The 22769-nt window shown below is 42.4% G+C and overlaps 1 protein-coding gene across 4 annotated transcripts in view; it reads right to left on the minus strand.

Annotated features, from left to right (window-relative positions):
• The window catches only part of METTL8 (methyltransferase 8, methylcytidine), a 1591180-nt gene that overhangs the window by 953926 nt on the left and 614485 nt on the right, over positions 1–22769 (minus strand). For all 4 annotated transcript variants that reach the window (XM_044075524.1, XM_044075523.1, XM_044075522.1 and 1 more), the window contains one exon: positions 4888–4937. In XM_044075524.1, coding sequence (XP_043931459.1) covers positions 4888–4937 — 50 coding nt within the window. The remainder of the gene's footprint in view (positions 1–4887; positions 4938–22769) is intronic.

The following is a 22769-nucleotide window of genomic DNA, read 5'->3' on the forward strand; positions in this document are numbered from 1 at the left end:
CCAAATGTCTTCTTTACTGACATCCAGGCAGTGTAATTACTAGACAGTGACTGAATTTTATCCAAATAACACTTTCAATGAAACTCCTTTTTCTCAGTTTCTGAAATTAAACTGCTACTCAGTATGCAGCCATCTCAGAAGTACTCAAGTATTTTTTCAACCCTGAAGTCATAATTGTGTGTGGGGGGTAGGGATCTATTTATCTGGAGTTTGAGACCCTTCAGGGGAACACAAGTGTTTCCTCTTACAACTATGCTTCCTATCAGGCCTCAAAAGTGATGAGTCACAGGATAATGAGTGAGCTCGCACTGGTCCAAATATCTGGGACGCCGCCTGCAAAAGGCCTCTATCCCCTTCTGTCCTGCAGAATGATATGGTGAACGGCTAAATGGTCACATAAACAAATATCTTCTTTTCAAGTTGATGTGAATGTAGGAATAAGTGCCAAAGGTGGAAAATGCAGAACAGTCTCCATGTCGATGTACAGTCACACTTAGCATCATAGGCTCTGGCCCTCTGCAACCCAAAGTCAATGATGCATGAAGACAACACTGGAGCCTGAATCTGTGTCAAGTCTGACCTCAATGCACACCAACATACCCATCAACCCAGGCCTAACATTGACAGCCTTGACCATAAAAAATAGAAAACTGACATTGGTGACATCAGTATCAGCACTAATAAAATAGCTCGGAGACTGACTGTAAGCCCTGAGCTACAAGGTAATCCTGACATCACTGAAACCTATGGCAAATTCAACATCAGAAGAATCAGTTCCAAGGGCTGCAATCCTAACAGTAAGTTCTCTACATCGGAATCTGCTAATCTGAGTCCAGCTGCATCAGAACAGGAAATGTACCTGGTGAGTAGAAGTGGGATATTCAGTATGAAAAAGAAGGCAAAGAATTGTCTTCATCCACCTTAGTACCAGACAGGGGAAGACAACAGATATTCTTTGCTGTACATTTATAAGCATCTCTGTCATCTTTTCATAATCTACTTCAACAGGAGCCATAGAATAACACCTAGAAGACCTTGCTGAAAATGTTCTTGAGCCTAAAAATGTCCTTGTCTCTCAATATGACATACAAGTCACATTCTCGTTTCTAACTAATTTCACAGGAGATTTTTCAAACAAAACTCTCACTGGAATTTTAGACACATGGAAGGAAAAGGCAGAGAACTGAATTTCTCTGCTACTCTTTTTTTAAAACAATAGGACCTGCACAGGAATTTCTTATTTTATATATATATATATATATATATATATATATATATATATATATATATATATATTGTACCTTTACTTTTGTTGAACCTTTACTTGTGTGTGTGTGTGTGTGTGTGTGTGTGTGTGTGTGTGTGTGTGTGTGTGTGTGTGTGTATATATATATATATATATATATATATGGTTTACATGAATTTGTTCATACGGCCAAATGTTGAACAGGCTGTTTTTTTAACTTATATGTCGAAGATTTAGATGTCGAACGGTCGTAATGTTGTATGAAATTCGACATTTTTGACTGCTCTACCACCTAAACAAGCGCTACCATGGGTCAAAACGGGGGGACGTTTGGCTTTTCAACATAACTGCGTTTGTGTTCTGCAGTCGAACATGTTGGGTTTGGCAATTGGCTGTACGACCAAATAAATACATACCTATATATATATATATATATATATATATATATATATATGTATATATATATATATGTATATATGTATATATATATATATATATATATGTATATGTATATATATATATATATATATATATATATATATATACATATACATACATATATAGTAGCAGCTCTATTTGTGTTTATCTTTATTTCTAACAAAATCATCTCTGGCAGCTGTGGGCCTGACAAAGCCACATCAGGAGTTGATGCAGAGCCTTGGTTCATCCAGAACAACTTTAATTTAATTTATTTTTCCTGTCTGTAACAGTTGTTAGGGTAAAATGCTTACAAATATCAAAAGCAACAGTGAAATGCTCTTAAATACACACAAAATGAGTGTATTTAATTTAAGGCAAAATACTGTGTCTACATTAACATTTTTGTAAACACTACACACCATAATTAGTACACTGACATAAAAAAAAGCAACAAATACCATATAATTTAACACAGTAAGAGACAGGAGTATTGCTTAAGCAGAGTGGTAAGAAATGCACAACTGCAAGGGTGCTGTGATAAAAACACCAAGGCCTAGGGAGGGTCCAATAATTACTGTTAATATTCTCCAATGAAGACCAAAACAAAACAAATGACTGTCTTGAACTTACTAATGACCGAACTACTGGAAATTACAAATGAGTAACTATACACGGAACATAGTGAAAAAAACATGCATTTTACTCAAAAGCAACTATACATTTATAAAATAGCTTAGGGACATTTCTCTGATGCTGTAGCTTGATATGCTGCAAGACAGATCTGGAGAGGAAGCTACTTTGCAGAGATTATGGGTAAAAGGGGGAGGGTCTCATAACTCAGAAGACTTTCAAATTCTGAGCCTCCTAATGCCTGCCATAGTATCACTGTTGACAAGGGTGGACCTTCTAATACTAGAGTCTAATATTCTGCATAACACTGACTGTTGTACTCCTGCTGTACAGTTGTTGAATAAACTAACCCACTGTTTCCCCTTAGAATGTACAACATCTTTGCACTATTACTACTCTTTCTCTCAACTAGCCAACAAAGAGTTTATCGGCTAATGTGAGAAGAGACTAACAAGATAACACAAAAACTGATAAAATGGAAGCTTTGTTGTATGGATATGGATAGTAAGATACTAGCAGTTAAAATGGTTTTAGTCCCTTTAGTCTTATACACAGATCAGACATATTTTTATCAACCAGAAGAGAAGTTGTGGATAGTAATTAATAAATAGCTGAAGGATTTTATCTGGAAGGGGAAGATGGCAACAGTCAAGTGGGATAAGCTTATTCTTTCAACAGAATAGGATGTTTGGGATTACCCAATTTGAAGGAGTATTTCAGAGCAACACAGTTATGGCTCCTATGCATAACACAAGTAAATAACTATAATTCAAAGTGGAAAGAGATGATGATGAAACGGGGTAGCTCAGGAAACAAGGAGAGACTGGAATTTTCGATGTAGACCCTTAAGGAGAATAACAATAACCATACAGAATACTATCATAAAGTAGCAGAAGGTATTCTAAGAACTAAGCCAACACAGGAATGGAGAAAGGCGATTCTGCCAATAGGGATGACTGCAATTAGGGATACAGACAATAGGCAAAAGGGGGCTAGAATTTATTGGTGAAAACTGGCAAAGGAACCGAGGTATTGGGAGGAAATAACTGAAGAAAGAGAGGTACTAGAATGGGAAGATGCCAAGAACTTATTTGGACTGAAGGTCAGAGATTGCCTTCCCTATCAAAGATTGATATCAGAGTATAGGCAAAGAAAAAAAATAGGGGGTCCTAATTGAAAGCCCAGCACTGGTACAGTTTTTAGTAGAATCTAAAACAGAAGTTGTCGTTATGAAAGGAACAATTAGTACAGCATATAAAATATTGCATGATAACTGCAAGAATCAATAAAAGGAGGTTAGAAAGGATCGGGAATAGATCTTGGATAAGCAATTCACCAAGAAACAATGGGGAGGGGAACATATGTATGTCTCCCAAATATGCAACAAATTCTAGAAGATTTAGAATCTTTGCTTGGAAGTGTTTACATAGGTATTTTTATACCTCAAGTACAATCCAAATAACTTTTCCTCAGCCAGACAGCAAATGTTGGAGGTGTGATGGCGAAGAAAGAGATAACTGGGAACATATTTTCTGGGAGTGTTATGAGTTGGTAGACTTTAAAAATTCCCTCCAGGCTGCCCTGTTGGAGATGCTAGGTGAGCAAATTGGTGTAACTAAGAAAATTATTTTTTGAGCTATGCTACAGAATCGGAATTGCCTGGACATAGTAAGGCCTTGCTGAGTTTAATTAGAATGGCTGCCAAAAAAAGCAGTTTCTAGAAAATGGAAAGCAAAGTCTGAACCAACTTTACTACAAGTAGCGAAGATAGTAACAGAGATAAAACAACTGGAACTGGGATTTTTAGAAATGGGTAGAATCAAATTACATAAAGAAAAATGGGAACTGTGGGATCAATACATGCATAGGAGGAACACATTTTAAAAGAAGGCAGGAACTGAATGAGCTATGTAATGGTTGACTGACAATGACTGGCTATATTACAAGGGATGTATAATGTCTTCTGCTACAGTTGTGTCAGCATGGTTTGCAATGTATAATTTTCCAACTGAGATTGTGTCGGTATGGTTTATTTTCATTTATATAAATGTAAGATTGCCTATGTCATACATGATAATTTAATAAAGATGATCCTTGTTTAAACAAAAAAAAAAGTTTACCAGTTACTGAACACAGACAGAGAGCTAGGTATAGCTGGATGATGTTTCTACCACAAAGGTTGCCTAAATCTGCTTACACATTTCAGTTGAAATAAATCATCTGAGTTCACATGTAAATGCTTTTGATGTTTCTCAAAACATGACATTAGAACTGTATACATAGGAATGTGTGAGATGGCTCCAAATGTACATGAATTAATATTTAAAAATGTAAGAATGAATGGACTATTTTCTCTTTCTGATCGGACTTTTCTCCCTCAGCCTTATGTGAATGGGCTCTGCCCAATGTAAATTACTTGTTCACAAAAATCAAATAAATAAATCTGCAAATGAACAGTTGCAGCAGAAAAGCAATGCAAGAGAAATTGAGGCTTTTATACCAATTACATGAATAATAACTAATGCTCTTTTTAGTTCATCTGACCACAAAACAGTTTCTATACAAGCTTTGTTCAAATTTGTTTTACTTACCCAATGGCATTCAGTATGGGAAAAAGCGTATTTCCTGCACCACATCCAACCTAAAAGATGATACATATATAAATATCAGTCAACAGCAAAGAAATTACACTTCATATGCACACCACTGTGAAGTACATGCCAAACAGTATAAGTAAAATTGGTTTACAGTGAAAGTTCTTTAGCAAAACTGTGAGCTAAGAGGCAGCATTCTAAAGGAGTAATCCACAATACAAATCAAGACAGAGGGACTGAAGATAGACAAGGCTGGCTTTCTCACCTCTTCTAACTATTTTCTAGTCATGATTCATAACGTATTTCCACCCAGCTCTTCTCTTTACCATAAAAACTCCATATCTATGCATTTCTGACATTTTTTAAGTAACACCTCAGAAGAGGAACAGGTAAAGGTATTGCTAGAATCAAAAGAAACCTGCTAAGAACAGCAACTTGTAAAATTGTTGATTACTTAACTGAATAAAAAAATATATATAAAATAAAGGTAAGGGAAATGGGGGAAATCAATCCTCACTTTCTAGAACCATGCTGGCTCGCTCCGATGCTTACAGGAATGAAGATCTGACTTCAGTCTAAATGATCTGGATTAACCAGTGCCCCAGATAATGGAGGAACTAAAGGGAAGATTCAGAGGCATGGTGAAGTTTATGTCACCTTGTCAGCTCACCTCTCTCAAGTAAGAGGGCTGAGAGCTTGCTGGAATGTGTTCTAACATCACAGCTCTCACTAAGGACCATGAACTGATAACAGTCATTAGAAGTCAGGAAGGGCCACTGATTAGTGTGTCACTCTTGGGGTTGGGGGGGGGATCTCAAAACACCCTTGTGTATGACCATCCAGGAGCATATTCTACCACACCAGGAAAGAATTACTGCATAAGCACACAAAACACCTCAGCTAGCTGCAGTATAATGTCTTCCATACTTTCTCCTACTTACTTACTTGTTGATTTATATTTGTTTACTGAGGTAGAATACTGATCAAAAATGACCATTTACATACCCAGTCTGGTTAGCAGAGGACAACAAAAGTAGAGAGAATCTGTAAACAGATGTAAATGATAGTTATATACTTATAACGATAGATCCATGTTGTCTGTTTCTCTCCTTTCTCAAAAGATGGGCTATTGGATCTGTCTACAATTTGACTTTGGCCACTTTCAGACTTTGGATCTAAGGCTCAGGTTCCTCCTCTTACCCATAATCTCCTGCAGTTAGTAAACTACTTCAGATCAAGTCTGCCCATGTTCTACAATAAACTGATACAGCCCCACAATAACTAAGAAACACGCCAGAGAAATAGTAATTCCTGAACCAGAGCTTGAACAGTACATGACCAAGCCATAGGGACAGTCAGTGTGGTCCCTCCAGGAGTAATTAGAAAAAAGATAACTAGAAGGGAGAATGGTGGGAGGGAAGTTGAGGAAGGTTGGAAACAGACAACATGGATCTATCATTATTGTTAGTATATAACCTTTGTATCTAAAGTTGTCTTTTCTGTGCATTCCTCAAATGATGGGACAGAGTCACCAGCTACCAAAAACCATGGGATGACACACAAACCAAAGGAAGATCTAGACATGGATTGTAAATCCAGCTTGTAGTATAATAATAAGGTATGCACAGAGGACCAAGTAGCTGCAGCTCAACTGTCATCAATTGGTACTTTGGCTGAGGAAAACAGAACACACAACTTATAAACCTTTCTTGGTATGATGCAGATAAAATCAGAGTTGATGGTGTAACATGTACTCTCCTTTACTGGCAAATCAAGGAAAGAATACAGGAAGATTGACTGACTGGTTAAGTGATTATTCAATGTCCGCCTTAGGAAGAAAGCATGGATTTGTTCTCAAAGTGACGATGTACTTGTGGAAAAAACAAATAGGGGCTTTACAAGAAAGGGAGTGAAACTCCAATGTTCTCGTAGCAGAAGTTACTGCCATCAAAAACAGAGTTTTCCAAGACAGGTACTTCAAATCAACTGTCGCTGCAGTTTTGAAAGGGGGTCTTGTCAAGGCCTGCAGAACAGTAGAAACATCCCAAAGAGGGATATGATATCTAAAGGGGAGGTCACAGAAGAAAAGTGCCACTTAAAAAGGCCTTGGACAGTCTCAGGGAAGCAATGAATGATTTAATTTTTCCAGTCTGGTAACTGGAAATGGTGGCCAACTGAAACTTGATAGTAAAGTAGCTAGACTCACTTTGAAAAAGACAGGCCAGACAATCTAATATAACTTGGAGAGGAGCTGAAAATGGATCCAAATTCCTACTGGAAGCTCAGTTGAAAAATCTTTTCCATTTACTCTTGTAAATCTTCGTGGTAGAAGGTTTCTGTGCAGACAGCAGAATGTGCACAACTTGGGATGAATGCCTGGACTGACTAACCATCATCAGAACTGAAGAAACCAAGCATACAACTTGAGGGCTCTTCTACATCTGGGAGAGGCTTCTTGGAGGGGTGAAGAAGAGTATCTAGAGCAGTGTCCAGTATCCATGGAGGGTGAAGTAAATGAAACCAGAGGAATGGGAACCACACCTGTTGAGAAGGGGACAATGAGGATCACAGTAGCCTTGCTCCACTTTGCTTTCTTCAGAAGTTTTGTGATGACAGGAGTGGGGGGATAGGCATAAAGGAGACCAGGGCCCAAGTGTGTGTCAGCGCATCCTTTGGGGACTATCCTTCCTGAGGGATTAAAGCACAGAAAGCATTTGGTGTTGGGGAAGCAAAGAGATCAAAGCACAGTTGGCCACTGGTTAAAAATTTGATCTGCCACTGTCAGATTAAGGGACAACTAATAAGAAAGTAAGACAGATCTGCTTAAACTGTTCACTAGAACAATGGACTTCCCAAGTATGTTGGCTGCTATCAGAAAATGGTGAGAAGACATTGCCCACTGCCAAACCATTATGGCCTCTCAACATAAAGGGTAAGAATGTGTTCCCTTCACTTGTTGATGTATCAGACTACTGACATGTGGTCCATTTTGATGGAGATCACATCCCTGGGAAGGGAGTCCAGGAAGGCCTGCAAATCTTGTAGAACTGCCCTCATCTCCTGGATACTGAAATAAAGATTAGCTTTGGTGCCTTGGACAGTCTTCCCTCAAACATGTAGCCTAGGGAGAAGGAAGAACAAATTGTCAACCCTGCAATACCACTGGGGATTCTAGCCACCAATGAATATGAGTTTTCCAAAGATTTATGACACACTGGAAGATTCATGGGTTGTCACCTCATTGACCACTGGACAGACAAAGTCTACTGGAGAACTCTTATATGAAATCTGGTCAGAGGGACTAAGATAATGGCAGCTGTCGTCAAGCTGAGAAGGAGCAAAATCAACTATGCTGGTGGCTTCTGACAGGAAAGTACTGCCACTGTTTGTTGCTGAAATGTGGTTATCCTGTCCAGATGAACTCCAATTAATTCTATGGCTTGAACTGGCTGAAGCTTGGACTTGGCCATGTTTACAGTTATCCCTGTCATGAGCAAAGGCAGAGCAAGGAGCCCCTGGTTTGAAGTAGAACATTCCTTGTGGGAACAGTTACAAGTCATTCAAGTATGTGAACACTTGGAACCCCAACAGCCTGAGATGGGCCCAAATCACTGCTATGTGCTTGGTGAACACCAGGGGTGCTATGATGAGCCCAAAGGGCAAGGCTCTGAACTAGAAATGAATGGCTCTCAGCCAGACGTACAGAAACCTCCTGAAGTGTCTTTCCACATTTATGCAGTAGTATGCATCCTGGAGGTCTGTCAAGCGCATCCAATCACCCTTTTTCAATAATGGTAAAATAGACTGTACTAAGACCAACCAGAATTTCATCTGCTTTACATACTGGTTCAAGTGACTGAAGTCCAGCATTGGCCTTAGGTCCCTGTTTTTCTATGGCACTAAAAAGAACCTTTGGTAAACTCCAGATCATTGTTGGTCTATGGTACCTCTTGGATTACTCACTTGTCTAGCCCCTTTCTTATCCCTATAGCTGCTGCCTTTTGTTGAAAGGGTGGCACATCATGTGATTTACCTGAGTGTGAGGGAAGAATCACAAAGGGAACTGTGTAACCTTTGGTTATAACCCTCTGTGCCCAAACATCTCAAGTGATGGACGTCCAGGCCATGGGTTGCAGGGATAAGTAGCCCCCCAACTGCATCCAGAGTGTGGCAATCAGGTAACTGTTTAGGAGTGTTGAAAAGGCCTATAAGAGAAAGGGTCACAAAAGCCTAGGTTATGCAGACCACCTTTGCTACAGGGGTAACCTTGAGGAGTTGGGGGGGCATCACAAGAACTGTCGGGAGCACAACCTTGGGATTTGCATAACCACAACTTCTTCCCTCCCTTCTGGTTTCTAGGGAAGGTCCTTTGTGGGGCTAGAGAACTGAATCCCTATGACAGAAAAGGTTTTACAATCTTGTTTACTTCTGGACAGTGTCTGTTTCACCTTGGTTACAAAAAATGTGGAACCATTATAGGGGGCTTTGACAAAAGACATTAAGTGCTCCACAAAAGCATATTCAGGCATGCCCCCTAACAGTTATGTCACTGCCTGCTGCTTTTGACATGCCTTCTGCCACATTTGAAATACGAAGCATTGATGTGTTCTAAAGAGATTAAAGTGAGGCCAACTGCATGTCAACAGATTTCTTCCCCACCCCGAAAGGGATTTGGAGAGCTCTTTGGTCAAATCCCACTGGAAGCATGTTATGTGAGCAAAATAATTCAACACTCTGACAGCAAGGTATTGAAGCATCAAAGTGGTTCTCAAATCTGTGCAATGCCCTGGACTCCCTATTGGGGGGATGGACAGTGCAGCTCTCCTCTGCTAACTCCTTCTTGGTGGACACTGCCACCATCATGGAATCCACTGTGGGACTCTTGCTCCCAAAAGGACAATCTTTAGGGGAAATCAAAAACTTGCCCAGCTTCCAGGGGATAGATTGAACTATATCTCACTACTTTCATGCCTACACTCAAGAGGTAAATGGACCAGCCCCCATAATCCTCAAGAAATACTGATTCCTCCTCATATGTGGCTTTGGTGGACCCTCCCCATTCTGTCTAAGCAGTTCTAAGATATCACCGAATAAGACATCCTCATCAGGGGGATCTGGTAGACCCTTCCCCCTCTTCAAGATCAGTATTCTCAGTTAAAGATTCCTGAAGGAAATCAACAAGCCTCTTCTTGCACAAGTCCTTTTGACAAACCACAAAGCTGATGGGGAGTTCTCATTGTGGACTGCCTCAAGGTTCTGAGAGACTGGCTGTCTTGACAAGATAGGATGTGTGGCGTCAGGACCCAAGGAACTCCATTGGGGAAGGGGTGGATATGAACAGGGAAGGGAAGGCTGCTCCCTAGGTCAAGACAACATCCTCTTGAAGGCTTCAAAGGTAGAAGTCAAAACAAGACCTGAAGCCCCCCCCTGGTCTGGTCCAAGGACAGTAACATGGATGGGCCCAAAGACCCACCCAACTTGGCTCCAAAGACGACACCTGTGATGAACTATCTAGTACCAAGGTTCCAATGGGGGGAGGGGTGGGACAGCTCAAACAGCTTCCGAGTTGAGCGATGTCCTATGGCCCTGACACCTATACTCAAAGATCCAACAAGGTCAGAGCCACTCAGAGCCAACTGGATCAGAGACACAGCCAGTCAACAAAGATCAAATCTTCGGGTCTAACAGAGACAAACCCCAGCAATAGCCTGGATCCAACAGCCCCAAGTCTGAAGGGTGGATTGGGGAATGATCAACTATATCATGCGGGAATAGTCAAAGACCTACAACTCCAACAGGGGGTGGACCTCCAATTGGATCTGGTTCTTGAGGAACTTCCTCATCATTCTATTTATGTCTGCCTTGGAAAGGCGCCTGGAGGACTGCATCAATATGAGGTAGGAAACAGAGGAAGGTGGTCTATATGTCCTGTGTAAAGGTCTATCCTTGAGAAAAGGAGAGTGAAGCCTTGAAAAAAAAAACATTTCCAGGGAGAACAGAGGTTCCAGTAAAGGGGGAGTGCTGAATCCAAGGAGGATAGGCTTGTATGCAGGAATAGGATCCAAGGTTCTCAGAATCTTTGAAGCTGGATGTGAAGAACTTGATCAGTCTGGCAACTATTTCTTCGGATACTTACCTTTTTCTTTCTCCTTGTCCCTGGGCTTGTCCATGCTCTTCTCACCCTTAGCTTTCTTATTAGAATTTTATTTCCAGAAGGAGAGGCAGCAGAAGTGGCAGAGTGATGAATGAAAACTTCTCCTGCTGTGGCAGGTCGAATTCCCTTAAGCACCAATTTAAGTCTCTCCATCAAATCCTGGGAGCTGGCAAAGGATAAAATACAGCATTGTTCATATAAATGAGCAGCCCCCAAGGAAGAAACACACTTGGAATGCACATCAGAATTAGGGATTTTGTGGCCACAAGCCACATATTTCTTAAAGCCGGAGGACTTTTCCGTCATGACACCACAAACAGTAACACACCATAGTTACACATGAGGAAAAAATTCACTAGTTTAACTATGCCAACAACAACCAGTAACAACGGTCAAAATACAAACTAAGAAAGGTGATAACTGATATAATAAGCTGTACCACAAAGGTTCAAATGAATTGAAGGGAAAAGGGAAACAGGCGTTAAATTTTATTTTTTTTTCATATTAAAGTGAGAGAAAGGTAGCTACACAAAATAAAAGACAATTACAGACAATTACTACCCTAAATAACCCTGACATATCAAAAAATAAAAGCACCTAGCTGTCACCCAACCTGAGCACAAGGGAACTCTTCCAATGCAAACAAGCAGCAAATGGGATCTGAGGTAATTTACTAACTACAGGGGATTGTGGGCAAGGGGAGGAGCCTGAGCCTTGGATCCCAGGTATGAAATTGCCCAAAGGATCTGGTAACCTATCCATTGAAGAATAGATGGAAAAGACAATATCAGCTCATAAATACAAATATAAGTAACATAAAAGTATTACAGTATTATAAGTTACAATATATAATAAGTAGGATAAGCAATGCAAAGATTCCACTCCTGGTGTATGGTAATATATTGCCACTTGAACATAGAAGCTAACTCCAGAGGAGGAGGAGCCTTCTGCTAACTGCAAGGGAATTCATTGAGAACGGAAACATCAGGAAGTCATCAATAGACACCTTTTTTTCCAACCTCACCATTCTGTCATTCAGGGAAGTACTATGAAATACTATGGATACTATGCACGTCAGCTACTTTTATATTCTGTCCTGCTGTTTTATTTTACTGACTTTCATTCAAGTATACATAATATTCATATAAATACTGAATCAGACCATAACATAATGTTTATATATTACAAAACTTCCCTATACTCTTACTCCTGCCCCCTCAAAATTCCTTTGAAAACATAAACAACTGTGGTCTACTGAGTCTGACCACAATGTACTGGCTCTCTGTTCCCTCCTCAAGGCCAGTCTGTTTTTATTCAAAGAACCTTAACTGCAATCCTGGCTAAAGCAAAACTACAAGTCTAAATCTGGGAGAATATATACTACCATATATAATATCTTGCAGACTACAGTGCCTTGGAGCAATCCCTCTTCTCCATGGTATAGCACCACAGCAGTCTTGCAACCAGTCTATACTATAATTACCAGTCCCCCCACTCCCCACCTCACATTATGGTGGGGATGTAGGCTTCCTGAAAAAATGCTTTAATGGTATAGCAGTTTAGTTTCAGTGTTTTGGACCTTCAATTTTAGGTCTCACATCTTGTGACTGGGAGATTTTTACTCTGTACCACTGCTTCAAACCATGTATTCCAGTTCACCATCATCTTCATCTTCATCTTCTCTGTGAAAAAAAAATAGTTTCTTAGGTTTACCTGAAAATGCGCCTCTTTCTGCTGTCACCCAAGTCTTCTTCACCTCTCTTTCTTTACGTTTCATCTCTGCGCCTCTCACGTACTCCCAGCCCAACAATATTTTCATATTATATCCCCCATATCTCTTTATTTCAGTGCACACATGCTCAGTTGTGTACATCTGTCTGGTACCACAATTTTTCCACTACATTTAGTATTTTGATAACTGTACCACGCACATTCTGCCAGGCTAATCATCCTTCTTCTTTATGGTTATCAGAAATGGTCACAGTACACCAGATGTAGGATTATAAACACACTTGCATAATGGGAAGGATGATATCAGCATCTCAGGTATTAACTCATTTTTATTTTTAACACCTTTACTGAAACATACATTTAAATAAAAGAAAACATACCACATTAACATATTCCCAGTTGAAACATTATACATCACACATTTTTTTTGTATATTTACCATCAATTCAAAATTACATAAATTGATCATTTTCTGCCTTCCCTTAAACCTCACTCCTCCAAACCATTATTCTGCATGTACTGTTCCTACAATTTGCTTTTTTTTCCTATGTAATTTGCTTCTACCCTTTTCTAAAGCTCCCACTTCCAGTTCTTTTATCTATGTTATCATATTCAATACTTCAAATATAGTTGGTTTAGACTGTGATTTCCATTTTCTAATAATTGCTTCTTTGGCAGCCACCAAAATTAAAATTAACTAGGTCTTATTGGCAATATTATTGGATTTTAGGCAATTCAGATCCTGTACCCTAAGAAAAATCATTGCCCGAGTTAAACCTGTTTGCTCACTCAATTTTTCTGACAGAGTACACTGTAAGGAATTTGTAAAGTCTGCCAACTCATTACATTTACATTTGTAACTGCGTAGCTCTAAAATATCATTTCAAATCAGGTAAACCTAAACCACCTTGTTCTATTGGAATGCTCAACTTATCCCATCTGACTCTTACTCTTTTCTCCCTCCATAAAAGTCTTTCAACTATTCATTTTTTACTGTCCACAACTTCTCATCTGTTTGATAAAAACATGCCTAAACTGTATTTAAAACTAAAAGGACAAAAACATTTCTACTGCTTGTATCTTGCTATCCATAAAAAAGAAGTTATGCACTTAACATAAAGTTCCATGTGAGTTGCTCATCTCGCCTTTATTCTTACACATGGCTTCGGAGCCGAACCATCGGCTCTGAGTGCTGCTTTACTAGCTGAAGATCTCAGAGTAGCTCAAGGCCAAGTCCCTATCCCATGATGCTCTCTGTCCTACCTCAGATCTAGTTCGCTGAACCCAGCATGAACAGGTGTAACTCAAAAAATACTCCAGCCGGAGTAAGAAGTCCCAGAACAAGACCACCAGACCCCAAGTCTACTCATTCTCGGAGACCCTGGATGGGGGAAGGTGGGAATGTAAATATAAAGGCAAGATGAACAACTCACATGGAACATTATGGTAAGTACTTAACTTCTTTATGTGAAGTTGTTCAATCTCGCGTTTATTCTTAAACATGGGTAGTGTCCCAAGCACCCTAATCCTGGGTGGCTCAAGGGAGTATATTCCTGAGAACAGTGGAACCAAAGGAAGCCCTGTCCCTGGAGGCCCTGTACACTTTGTAATGAGTGATAAAGGTATGAGGCTTAAACCACGTGGCAACTGCACATATAGTGTCCAAAGGTAATCAAGCCGTATAAGCCGAAGAAGTGGAGATGACTAGTGGAACGTGCCTTCACACGATGCTCTAATGTTTGGTTCGCTGAAGAGTAGATAAATTTAATGCAGTCAGTTAACCATTTGGAAAGGGTAACTTTAGAAACTCGTGATCCTTTCTTAGTGTCAGCATGAGATACAAAGAGTTGGTCAGATCTTCTAAATTCCTTTGTCCTGTCCAAATAAAATCTCAATTGCCTGTGGACATCAAGTTTATGCAACATGTATTCCAACTTATTAGAATGATTACTGAAAAAGGTTGGAAGTTCACTAGTTTGGTTCAGATTGGTCTCAAAACACACCTTTGGCAGGAAAGAGGGATTAGTCCTCAGTGATACTCTGTCTGGATGAAACATCAAATATTGGGGTTTGATAGAAAGGGCTTGAAGCTCAGATACCCTGCGTGCTGAGGTAATGGCCACCAAGAAAATAGTCTTCCAAGAAAGAAACTTCAATTTACAGGAAGATGCAGGCTCAAAGGGGGGAAGAATAATACGTGACAACACAAAATTTAGATTCCAGGGAGTAAAGAGTTGTCTAACAGGCGGCCTAAGATGAATGGTGCCCTTAAGGAAGGCCCTACATAATCTGTGAGACATCAAATTAGAACCTTCAGCTCCGAGGAGAAAATTCGAGATTGCAGCCAACTGAACTCTAATAGTGGCAGCTGCAGCACCTTCATGAAAAAGCTTAGATAGGAATTCCAGGATACTAGCAATCGGGGCAACATAAGGATCAATGTTATTCTGGGAAGACCAAAAAGCAAATCGCTTCCATTTACTAGCATACAACTTTCTAGTGGAAGTCTTATGCGAAGATACAAGAATGTATGTGTTGTACCTCTGAAGAAAATTCGTGTGATCTAGCTAGGTAGGGAATTAGAGCAGCCAAGCTGTAAGTTTGGGTGAACGAATGGAGGCATGGAGGGCCCCTGACAAATGTGTCAGTAGGTCTGGAACTTGGTCCAGAATCCAAGGTTCCTCCAGTTGATAGACTCAGAGGAAGGGGAACCAAATCTGATGAGGCCAAAAATGGGCTATTAAGATTACAGTCCTTCCCAGGGTTTTTGCTTTCTGCAAGAATTTCGGAATCAGAGGTACAGGTGGAAAGGCATACAGGAGTCCCAGGGGCCAATTGTGTATTAGCGAGTCCCTTGGGCTGTACCCCAGAGGGGGATTCAGGGCAAAGCAGCTTCTGCATTTGGCATTCATAGGGGATGCAAACAGGTTGCAGCAAGGCTGGCCCCATCTGCGGAAAATCATCTCCGCAACTGTTTTTAGAGACCATTCGTGCATTAGCAGAATGGCTCTGCTCAGTTTGTCCGCTATCACATTGGATTTCCCTGGGATATGCATTGCTATCAAAGCGCCCGGTGGACACAGCCCACTGCCAAATTCTCAAGGCCTCTCGACACAGGGGGTAAGACTTGGTTCCCCCTTGCTTGTTGATGTACCAGACCAGTGACATGCTGTCTGTCTGTATCACAATCGTCCCTAGAGGCAGAGAGTCGTGGAAGTGCTGCAACGCCAAAAGCACCGCTCTCAGCTCCAGAACATTGATATGCAACTGTGACTCTGTCTCCGACCAGGTGCCTTGTGCTGTTCTTCCCTGAAAAAGCCCCCCACCCTATCAGAGAAGAGTCCATGGTCATCGTGGCTGATGGCAGGGGAGAAACAAATAGTTGACCCACTGTAACATGTTGGCTGTTCAACCACCAGCAAAGATCCTTCTTGCAAGAGTCCGTAATCATGATTAAAAATTACATGGGAAGTTGTTGGTAAGACCACTGTGTGAATAGTAACCACTGAAGAATCCTCATGTGCATACGTCCCAGAGGAACTGCTATGAGCATAGCTGCCATGGTGCCCAACAGCTTCAGTACTTGATGGGCTGGTACTTTTCTTCTCTGCAAAATGTCCGAGACCTGGTTTCAGAGAGTGGTTATTCTGTCCAGTGGCAATCTTACTGTGGCGGTGGTGGTGTCTAGTTCTGCTCCAATAAAGGAGATACGCTGTGATGGCGACAACGCAGACTTTTCGAAATTGATAGTGATGCTTAATTGAGAGCAGAGATTGAGAGTGTGATCCCTGGACAGAATTAGTTGATGTCTGGAGGCGGCAGTAAGGAGCCAGTCGTCCAGATATGGAAACACTTGGAATCCTAGATGCCTCAAGTGAGCCGTAACCACTGCCATGCATTTGGTAAACACTCTGGGGGCTGTTGTGAGTCCAAAGGGCAGTGCTCGGAATTGATAGTGACTGTCTCCAGCCAGAAACGCAGCTGATCTCTGGATGTCATGGCCATTTTGATATGGTAGCACGCATCCTTGAGATCTATAGAGCACATTCAATCGCCCACTCCGAGGAATGGGAGAATAGACTGAAGCATGACCATCCGGAACTTCTCCTTCTTTACAAATGTGTTGAGTCTGCTGAGATCCAAGATGGGCCTCCAGTCCCGTCTTCTTTGGAACTAAAAAGAATCTGGAGTAAGTTCTGGATCCTATCTGGTCTGTTGGGACTGGCTGGATGACTCTTTTTTCCTGCAGCCTCTGGATTTCTATGGCTGCTTGATCCTTGAGACTGGGTGGAACATCTGGGATTTTTTTCCCAGCAGGTGCGTTTTCTAAGACTGGAATAATGTATCCTCTGGTAACGATGCTTTGTACCCAAGAATCTGTTGTAATTTCTAGCCAGGCATCTGGATATAAAGCCAAGTGACCCCTGACTGCCTCCAGAGCAGGACAGTCGGACCTCTTCATCAGCACTGATAGGGCTTACCAAGGAACTGATCCCTGTTGTCCTGGTTCTGCAGACCCCCTCTGCTGCCGGGACAGCGTTTTCCATTATTACCCCCTCCTCTGCCCCTGGAGGGGGGTTCACTACGTGTGTTCTGGAAAGCTCCTTGGGACTTTCAGAACCACATTTTTCCACCTTTCTGCCCTTTGGGGTATGGTCAAGTAGGGGTGGAAAAACAGACTCCTACAGCAGACAGAGTCTTTCCCTCTTGCTCACACCTAGTGAGAGTCTCCTTGACTTTGGGCCCAAAAAGAGAAGAGCCATCAAATGGGGTGCTGACAAAGGAAAACTTGAAGGCTTCCACAAAGGAGCATAAGCGCATCCAGGACTGCCTCCGAAGAGCTATCGCTGAACCCGCTGCCCAACTCGAACCATCAGCTGCATAGGAAATGAGCCACATGGACAAGTTCACTATGGAGTTAAGGGTATTAAGTTTTACTGTCACTTTCTCAGAGACAGCTACATCTGTATTATCCTGCAGAGTATCTACAAGCTCTTTCAGGAGATCTCTTTGAAGACGGGTCAAATAGTTAAGAGATCGCATAGCAAAGGTGGCAGAACTAAAGATGCGTTTCCCATATCTGTCCATCGTCCTGGAATCCTTATTAGAAGGATGGATAGTAGAAGAAGTTTCTGACATTTCTTTCTTGGTGGCTGCCGCCACCACCATGGCATCAACCGGGACTCCCTTAGTGAGGAACATCTTGTCTTGGGGGAGGTGATAAACTTGTTGGACCTCCGAGGGACCAGTTCCAATAGATTCAGGAGACTCCCACGCCCTTCGAGCAACCAATTCCATCAACTCGTCGAATGGTGGAGTCACCCAAGAGGTGGAAGGTTGAGACCTAAAGGCCTTCAGGAGCACCGACTCATCCTCAGTAGGGTTAACTGACTGCCAGTCACCCCTCTGCTTTAGGACTTCCAGGATATCAGTAAAGGAGATATCCTCTGAGGTGGACCGTGGGGACCCTTCCGATTCCTCTAAGTCGGTGTCTGATGTCAAAGACTCCTGGGGGAATCTAAATGCATCCTCTTACAAAGTCTCTTCCTGGGAACCTCATCAGTGGGGGCTTCTGGTGAGGTCTCAGTAGAGCAAGGGTCATCCAATGGGGTTACCTGAGGCTTCGGGTCTCAACGCTTCACAGGGACCTGCGATATAGAGGCAGAAAGTGGCACTTTAGGGGAAGAGGAGGAGGGACCTGATAACGTGTGTGTCTTAGACGACATAACCCTCCTCATGGCATCGAAGGCACCACTGCTCTGATCTGAGGAAGCCGCTGGTTCCGAAGAACAAAGCAACTTCCCTAGAGCCGAGACAGTGGGCTCCGAACCAGAGGATGGAGCTGAGCTCATCCGTGCCAAAGCCCCGAGAGGAAGGGTCAGAACTGTCACATCGGTTCGACTCTCCCCCCTGGAACCGGTGAGAGAGTGTCGGCTCCCAGACTCTTCCAATGGAACTGAAGAAGTCAGGGTTGACGGAGCCGAAGGCACTGGAACAGGCCTCGGCTCTGGAGGCTCCACAATCATCAGATCCTCCTCCCCCGGCTCCAAGAGCTCTGCTCGGCTCAGAGGAGGAGTAGTCACAGCCGTTGGGATGGTCGTAGGCCCCGAAACCTGTTGGGTCAAGGCCAACAATTTAGCCAGTGCCAGGTTCTCCAAAAGCCTCTGCACCACCCGGTTGGTCACATCCACATCAGAAAGGGTCCTCGAAGAATGAGTTGAAGGAACAGAAGACGCCACCGATTGAAGGACAGGCGACTTCAAGGTTTCGGAGAGTGGCTGTGAAAAACTTGCTCGGTGCACGGCTCCGAAAACTGTGGAGCCGGCAACCGCACCTTCACGGTTAGGATTGGAGCTGATGACTTGGGCTCTGAAGACGCCTTCGAAGACTTCGACCCCTTCGATGATTTGGAGGTCTGGTCAGCCTTATCCAAGGACTCCTGAAAATCTGGCTTCAATAAGCCTCTATCTACCAGCTTCCTTCTTCTCTCCAGTAAAACCCTACTACTGAAGGAATGGCAGATACAGCAATCCTCCTGGAGGTGAACAGGCCCCAAACAATAAACACAATTCACATGGGTGTCCGTAATGGGCATCTTCTGCCCGCATTTTGGACACTTTTTGAAACCAGATTTTTGTTTCTCCTTATGGTCAGACATGTTAATACCACAGAAACACTATAGAGGTTACTGACTGATCAATCATACTGTAAACTGCAATAATTTGAACAGTTCTAATCCAAAGAGAATATACAGTAACACTATAGCAGAAAACACGGTTACTGAAAACTAACCACACTGCAAACTCTAAATATTATAACAGTCCTAAGTTGCCAGATCCCTGAACAACTGTCAGAATATATCTAAATATATTTATCCAAACTAAGTACACTAACTATCAAATGACACTAACACACTATTTAGAAGGGAAAACGGATAGGGAGTAACTAAGGAACGGCCAAGGGCCTAAGAGCAACTGCTCTGCAAAGGACGATACTAGTCAAATTTTAAATAAATAAAATCAAAGGCTAAATAGCCCCAAAGCAGTATAACTATAACAACTTTAGGTATTTAAGCAATTATCAGCAGAATATTGCCAAAAAACAAGTAAATATAAACAAACTGGCCCGAACTCTCCAACGACCTGCGATCAGTTGCAGCAGCAAACTAGATCTGAGGTAAGACAGAGAGCATCATGGGATAGGGACCTGGCCTCAAGCTACTCTGAGATCTTCAGCTAGTAAAGCTGCCAACTCGGAGCCGATGGAATATAACCAGTAAGGACTGTTCACAGACTAGGTGTGCCAGAAACTACACAGTCACCAGAAGCCCATTTATGTCAATTTGAAAGGTGGCAGAAGGGAGAGAGCTTGAACCGGATGAAAATCAGACAAAAAGGCTCTGTCGTTCATAGGTGTGTACTAGGCTAATGGCCTTGGAGCCTTTACAAGCCTAGCCATAGAAATGCCCTGGCATTATGCCGTCTGATGTCAGTTCCCAGTGCCTCTGTAAAGTAGAGCCACTGAAGTGATCCCCGGGGTGAACTTTCTATTTCCCATCCACTCATCAAGATTTCTCTTGAAGAGGGCCAGCGAGGTGCTCTGCTTGACATGTATGCAAAGTCTATTCCAGAGCATGGCAGTCTCTGGGATATGAACCTGTCCCTCCAGCATGTTCTGTTGATTGTGGTAATGAGGTTGAGGTCTCTGGAGCATGTGGTGCAGAGGGATTGGGATTTCTTTTGATGTAACACTTCTAACAGAGCTGGGTCCGACATGGCTTTGTAAGTCAAGCAGTGATTTCCTCTTAGTAGATGGAATGAGACAGAGAATAGCTGGAGTTTTTGGAGCCTGTCCATGTAGGACATGTGTTTAAGATCTAGGATCCTCTTCGTGAGGTACCTTTGTGGCCTTTCCAGGTGTTGTATGTTTCTAGTGAGGTACATGCCAAATGGGGCATTATACTCAATGATTGGCCTAATGAGGGAAGAGTAGAGAGAGATGATGACCTCTTTTTTCCTGGATGCAAAACACTTAGTAATGAGATGTGCCACATAGAAGGGCTTTCTGACCACAGTGGCAATATGGTGGTTGAATGAGAGGTTGCTGTCAACCTGTGTCCCCAAATCTCTTATAACACCTTCAGTGTTCAGTGGGCTCCCATCGATGTGGTAATTAGTGGGAACTGAGTTTTTCCCAAAGGGGATGACAACGCATTTGTTGGCATTAAGCTTAAGGCCATGGTTTCGACATCAGTCATTGGTCTCAGCGAGGCCTTTCTGTAGGATGTCTACATCACTTGGGGAGTTAATGACTCCCAGCTTGCAGTCGTCTGTGAACTTGGTCAGCCAGAGTTCCTCAGTGTTGGCCTGGACTTCTAAGAAGTAGATGCCACACAGGAGAGGACCCAGGACCAATCCCTGTGGGACTCCACTTGTGACAGGTCGGCAGTCTGACTTGAAGTCTGCTACTTTCACACTGTGGGTTCTATCTGCGAGCCAATTTGCAGCCCACCTAGTGATATAGGGGTTGAGGCCTACTTTGGTGAGTTTTCATCAATAATTCCTGAGTGGGGAACGTTATCAAAGGCCTTGGCCAGATCAAGGTAGGCTGCATGAACTGCCTTGCCCTCATCAATAGCTCTGGTGACTGATTCAAAAGAAGTCAACCAGGTTGAGTAAACATGATCTACCTTTCACAAAACCAAATTGAGTGGGATCTAGACTTTGGAGATTCCCTATATCCTTGTTACTTAGGTCCATGATGATGCGCTCCATGGCCTTACATATTAGACTTGTCAGGCTAATGGGGTGATAATTCGAAGGGTCTGTAGTTGCTCCCCCTTTATGGAGAGGAATGACTGTAGCAGTGCGCCATTCGGTAGGGATAAAGTCTGAGTTGAGGCTGTGACTGAACGGGGCACACATATATGGTGCCAGTTTACTTTGTAGTTCATGTAGAACACATCCAGGGATATTGTCAGGTCCCATGGAAGCTATATTCTTGGCCTTGGACAATGCAGCTTTAACCTGTATTGCAGTAATGCTGGGTGCCTGGCATTCCTCCGGTATTGTGATTGGTCCTTTGGGGGGATGGGGTAAAGTTGTTATAGTGGGTACATAACTTTTTTGTCCACTGTTGTCTATTTTCATCCAATTCAACTATGGGACAGATTCCCAATCTGTTATACTGAGGAAATATCAAGGAAGGATGTTTCTGAGACTGGTGGAACCAAAGGAAGAGCGTGATCAATTCCCACCCACCCCCAGTACCTCTACATTTATTCCTAACTAACCCCTCCTACCCATTCCAATCAGCCTCTCTCTATCTTCTCCTCATTACCCCTCCCATTTGTGACTCCTCCCACTCCACTTAACCTGCACTCCTACCTACATTAACTCTCTGTTTCTCTCACCCAGTAATTTTTCACATCCTCTTCTACTTCCTTACCTCTCCTCCTCAAATAGTCTACAAACTTCTTAACTTTTCTCTCCTCTATCCCCTCCTCTCTAAGTATGCCCTCCCAAATTCTTCACACAATCCGTGTCCCATGCTCCCTTCTTGCATTTCTAATTCCTCTCTATCTTGCTACTTCCTACTCTCCCATAGCTCCCTTACACCTACCCACTTCTCAAACTCTCCCTTGCACTCACTTTCAACCTGCTTTCATTACCCACTACAACGCCATATCTTCCTCTCTTATTCCTCCTAAACTACTGTACCAATTCCTTCCTAAACTCTTCTCAACTACAACAACTACATTCACTGTTACACTAATACCATCTCCAAACAACTTCCTTCTCAATAAACCCAAACGACTAAAACCTAATCCCTATAATGACCTAGCCTTATCTGGAGATATCCATCCCAACCCTGGTCCTTGCTTCACAACTAACAACTCCCTCCCCCCACCCCCCTACTTCTTTCATAGCACACTCCAACTCCACCCTTCCCTCTTCCTCTCCTACCTCCTCTCTTAACTCCCTTAAGTTCTCTA

The sequence above is a fragment of the Protopterus annectens genome, chromosome 6.part1 (assembly GCF_019279795.1).
Source record: "Protopterus annectens isolate FY-2018-M chromosome 6.part1, PAN1.0, whole genome shotgun sequence".
Classification (NCBI taxonomy): domain Eukaryota; kingdom Metazoa; phylum Chordata; order Ceratodontiformes; family Protopteridae; genus Protopterus; species Protopterus annectens.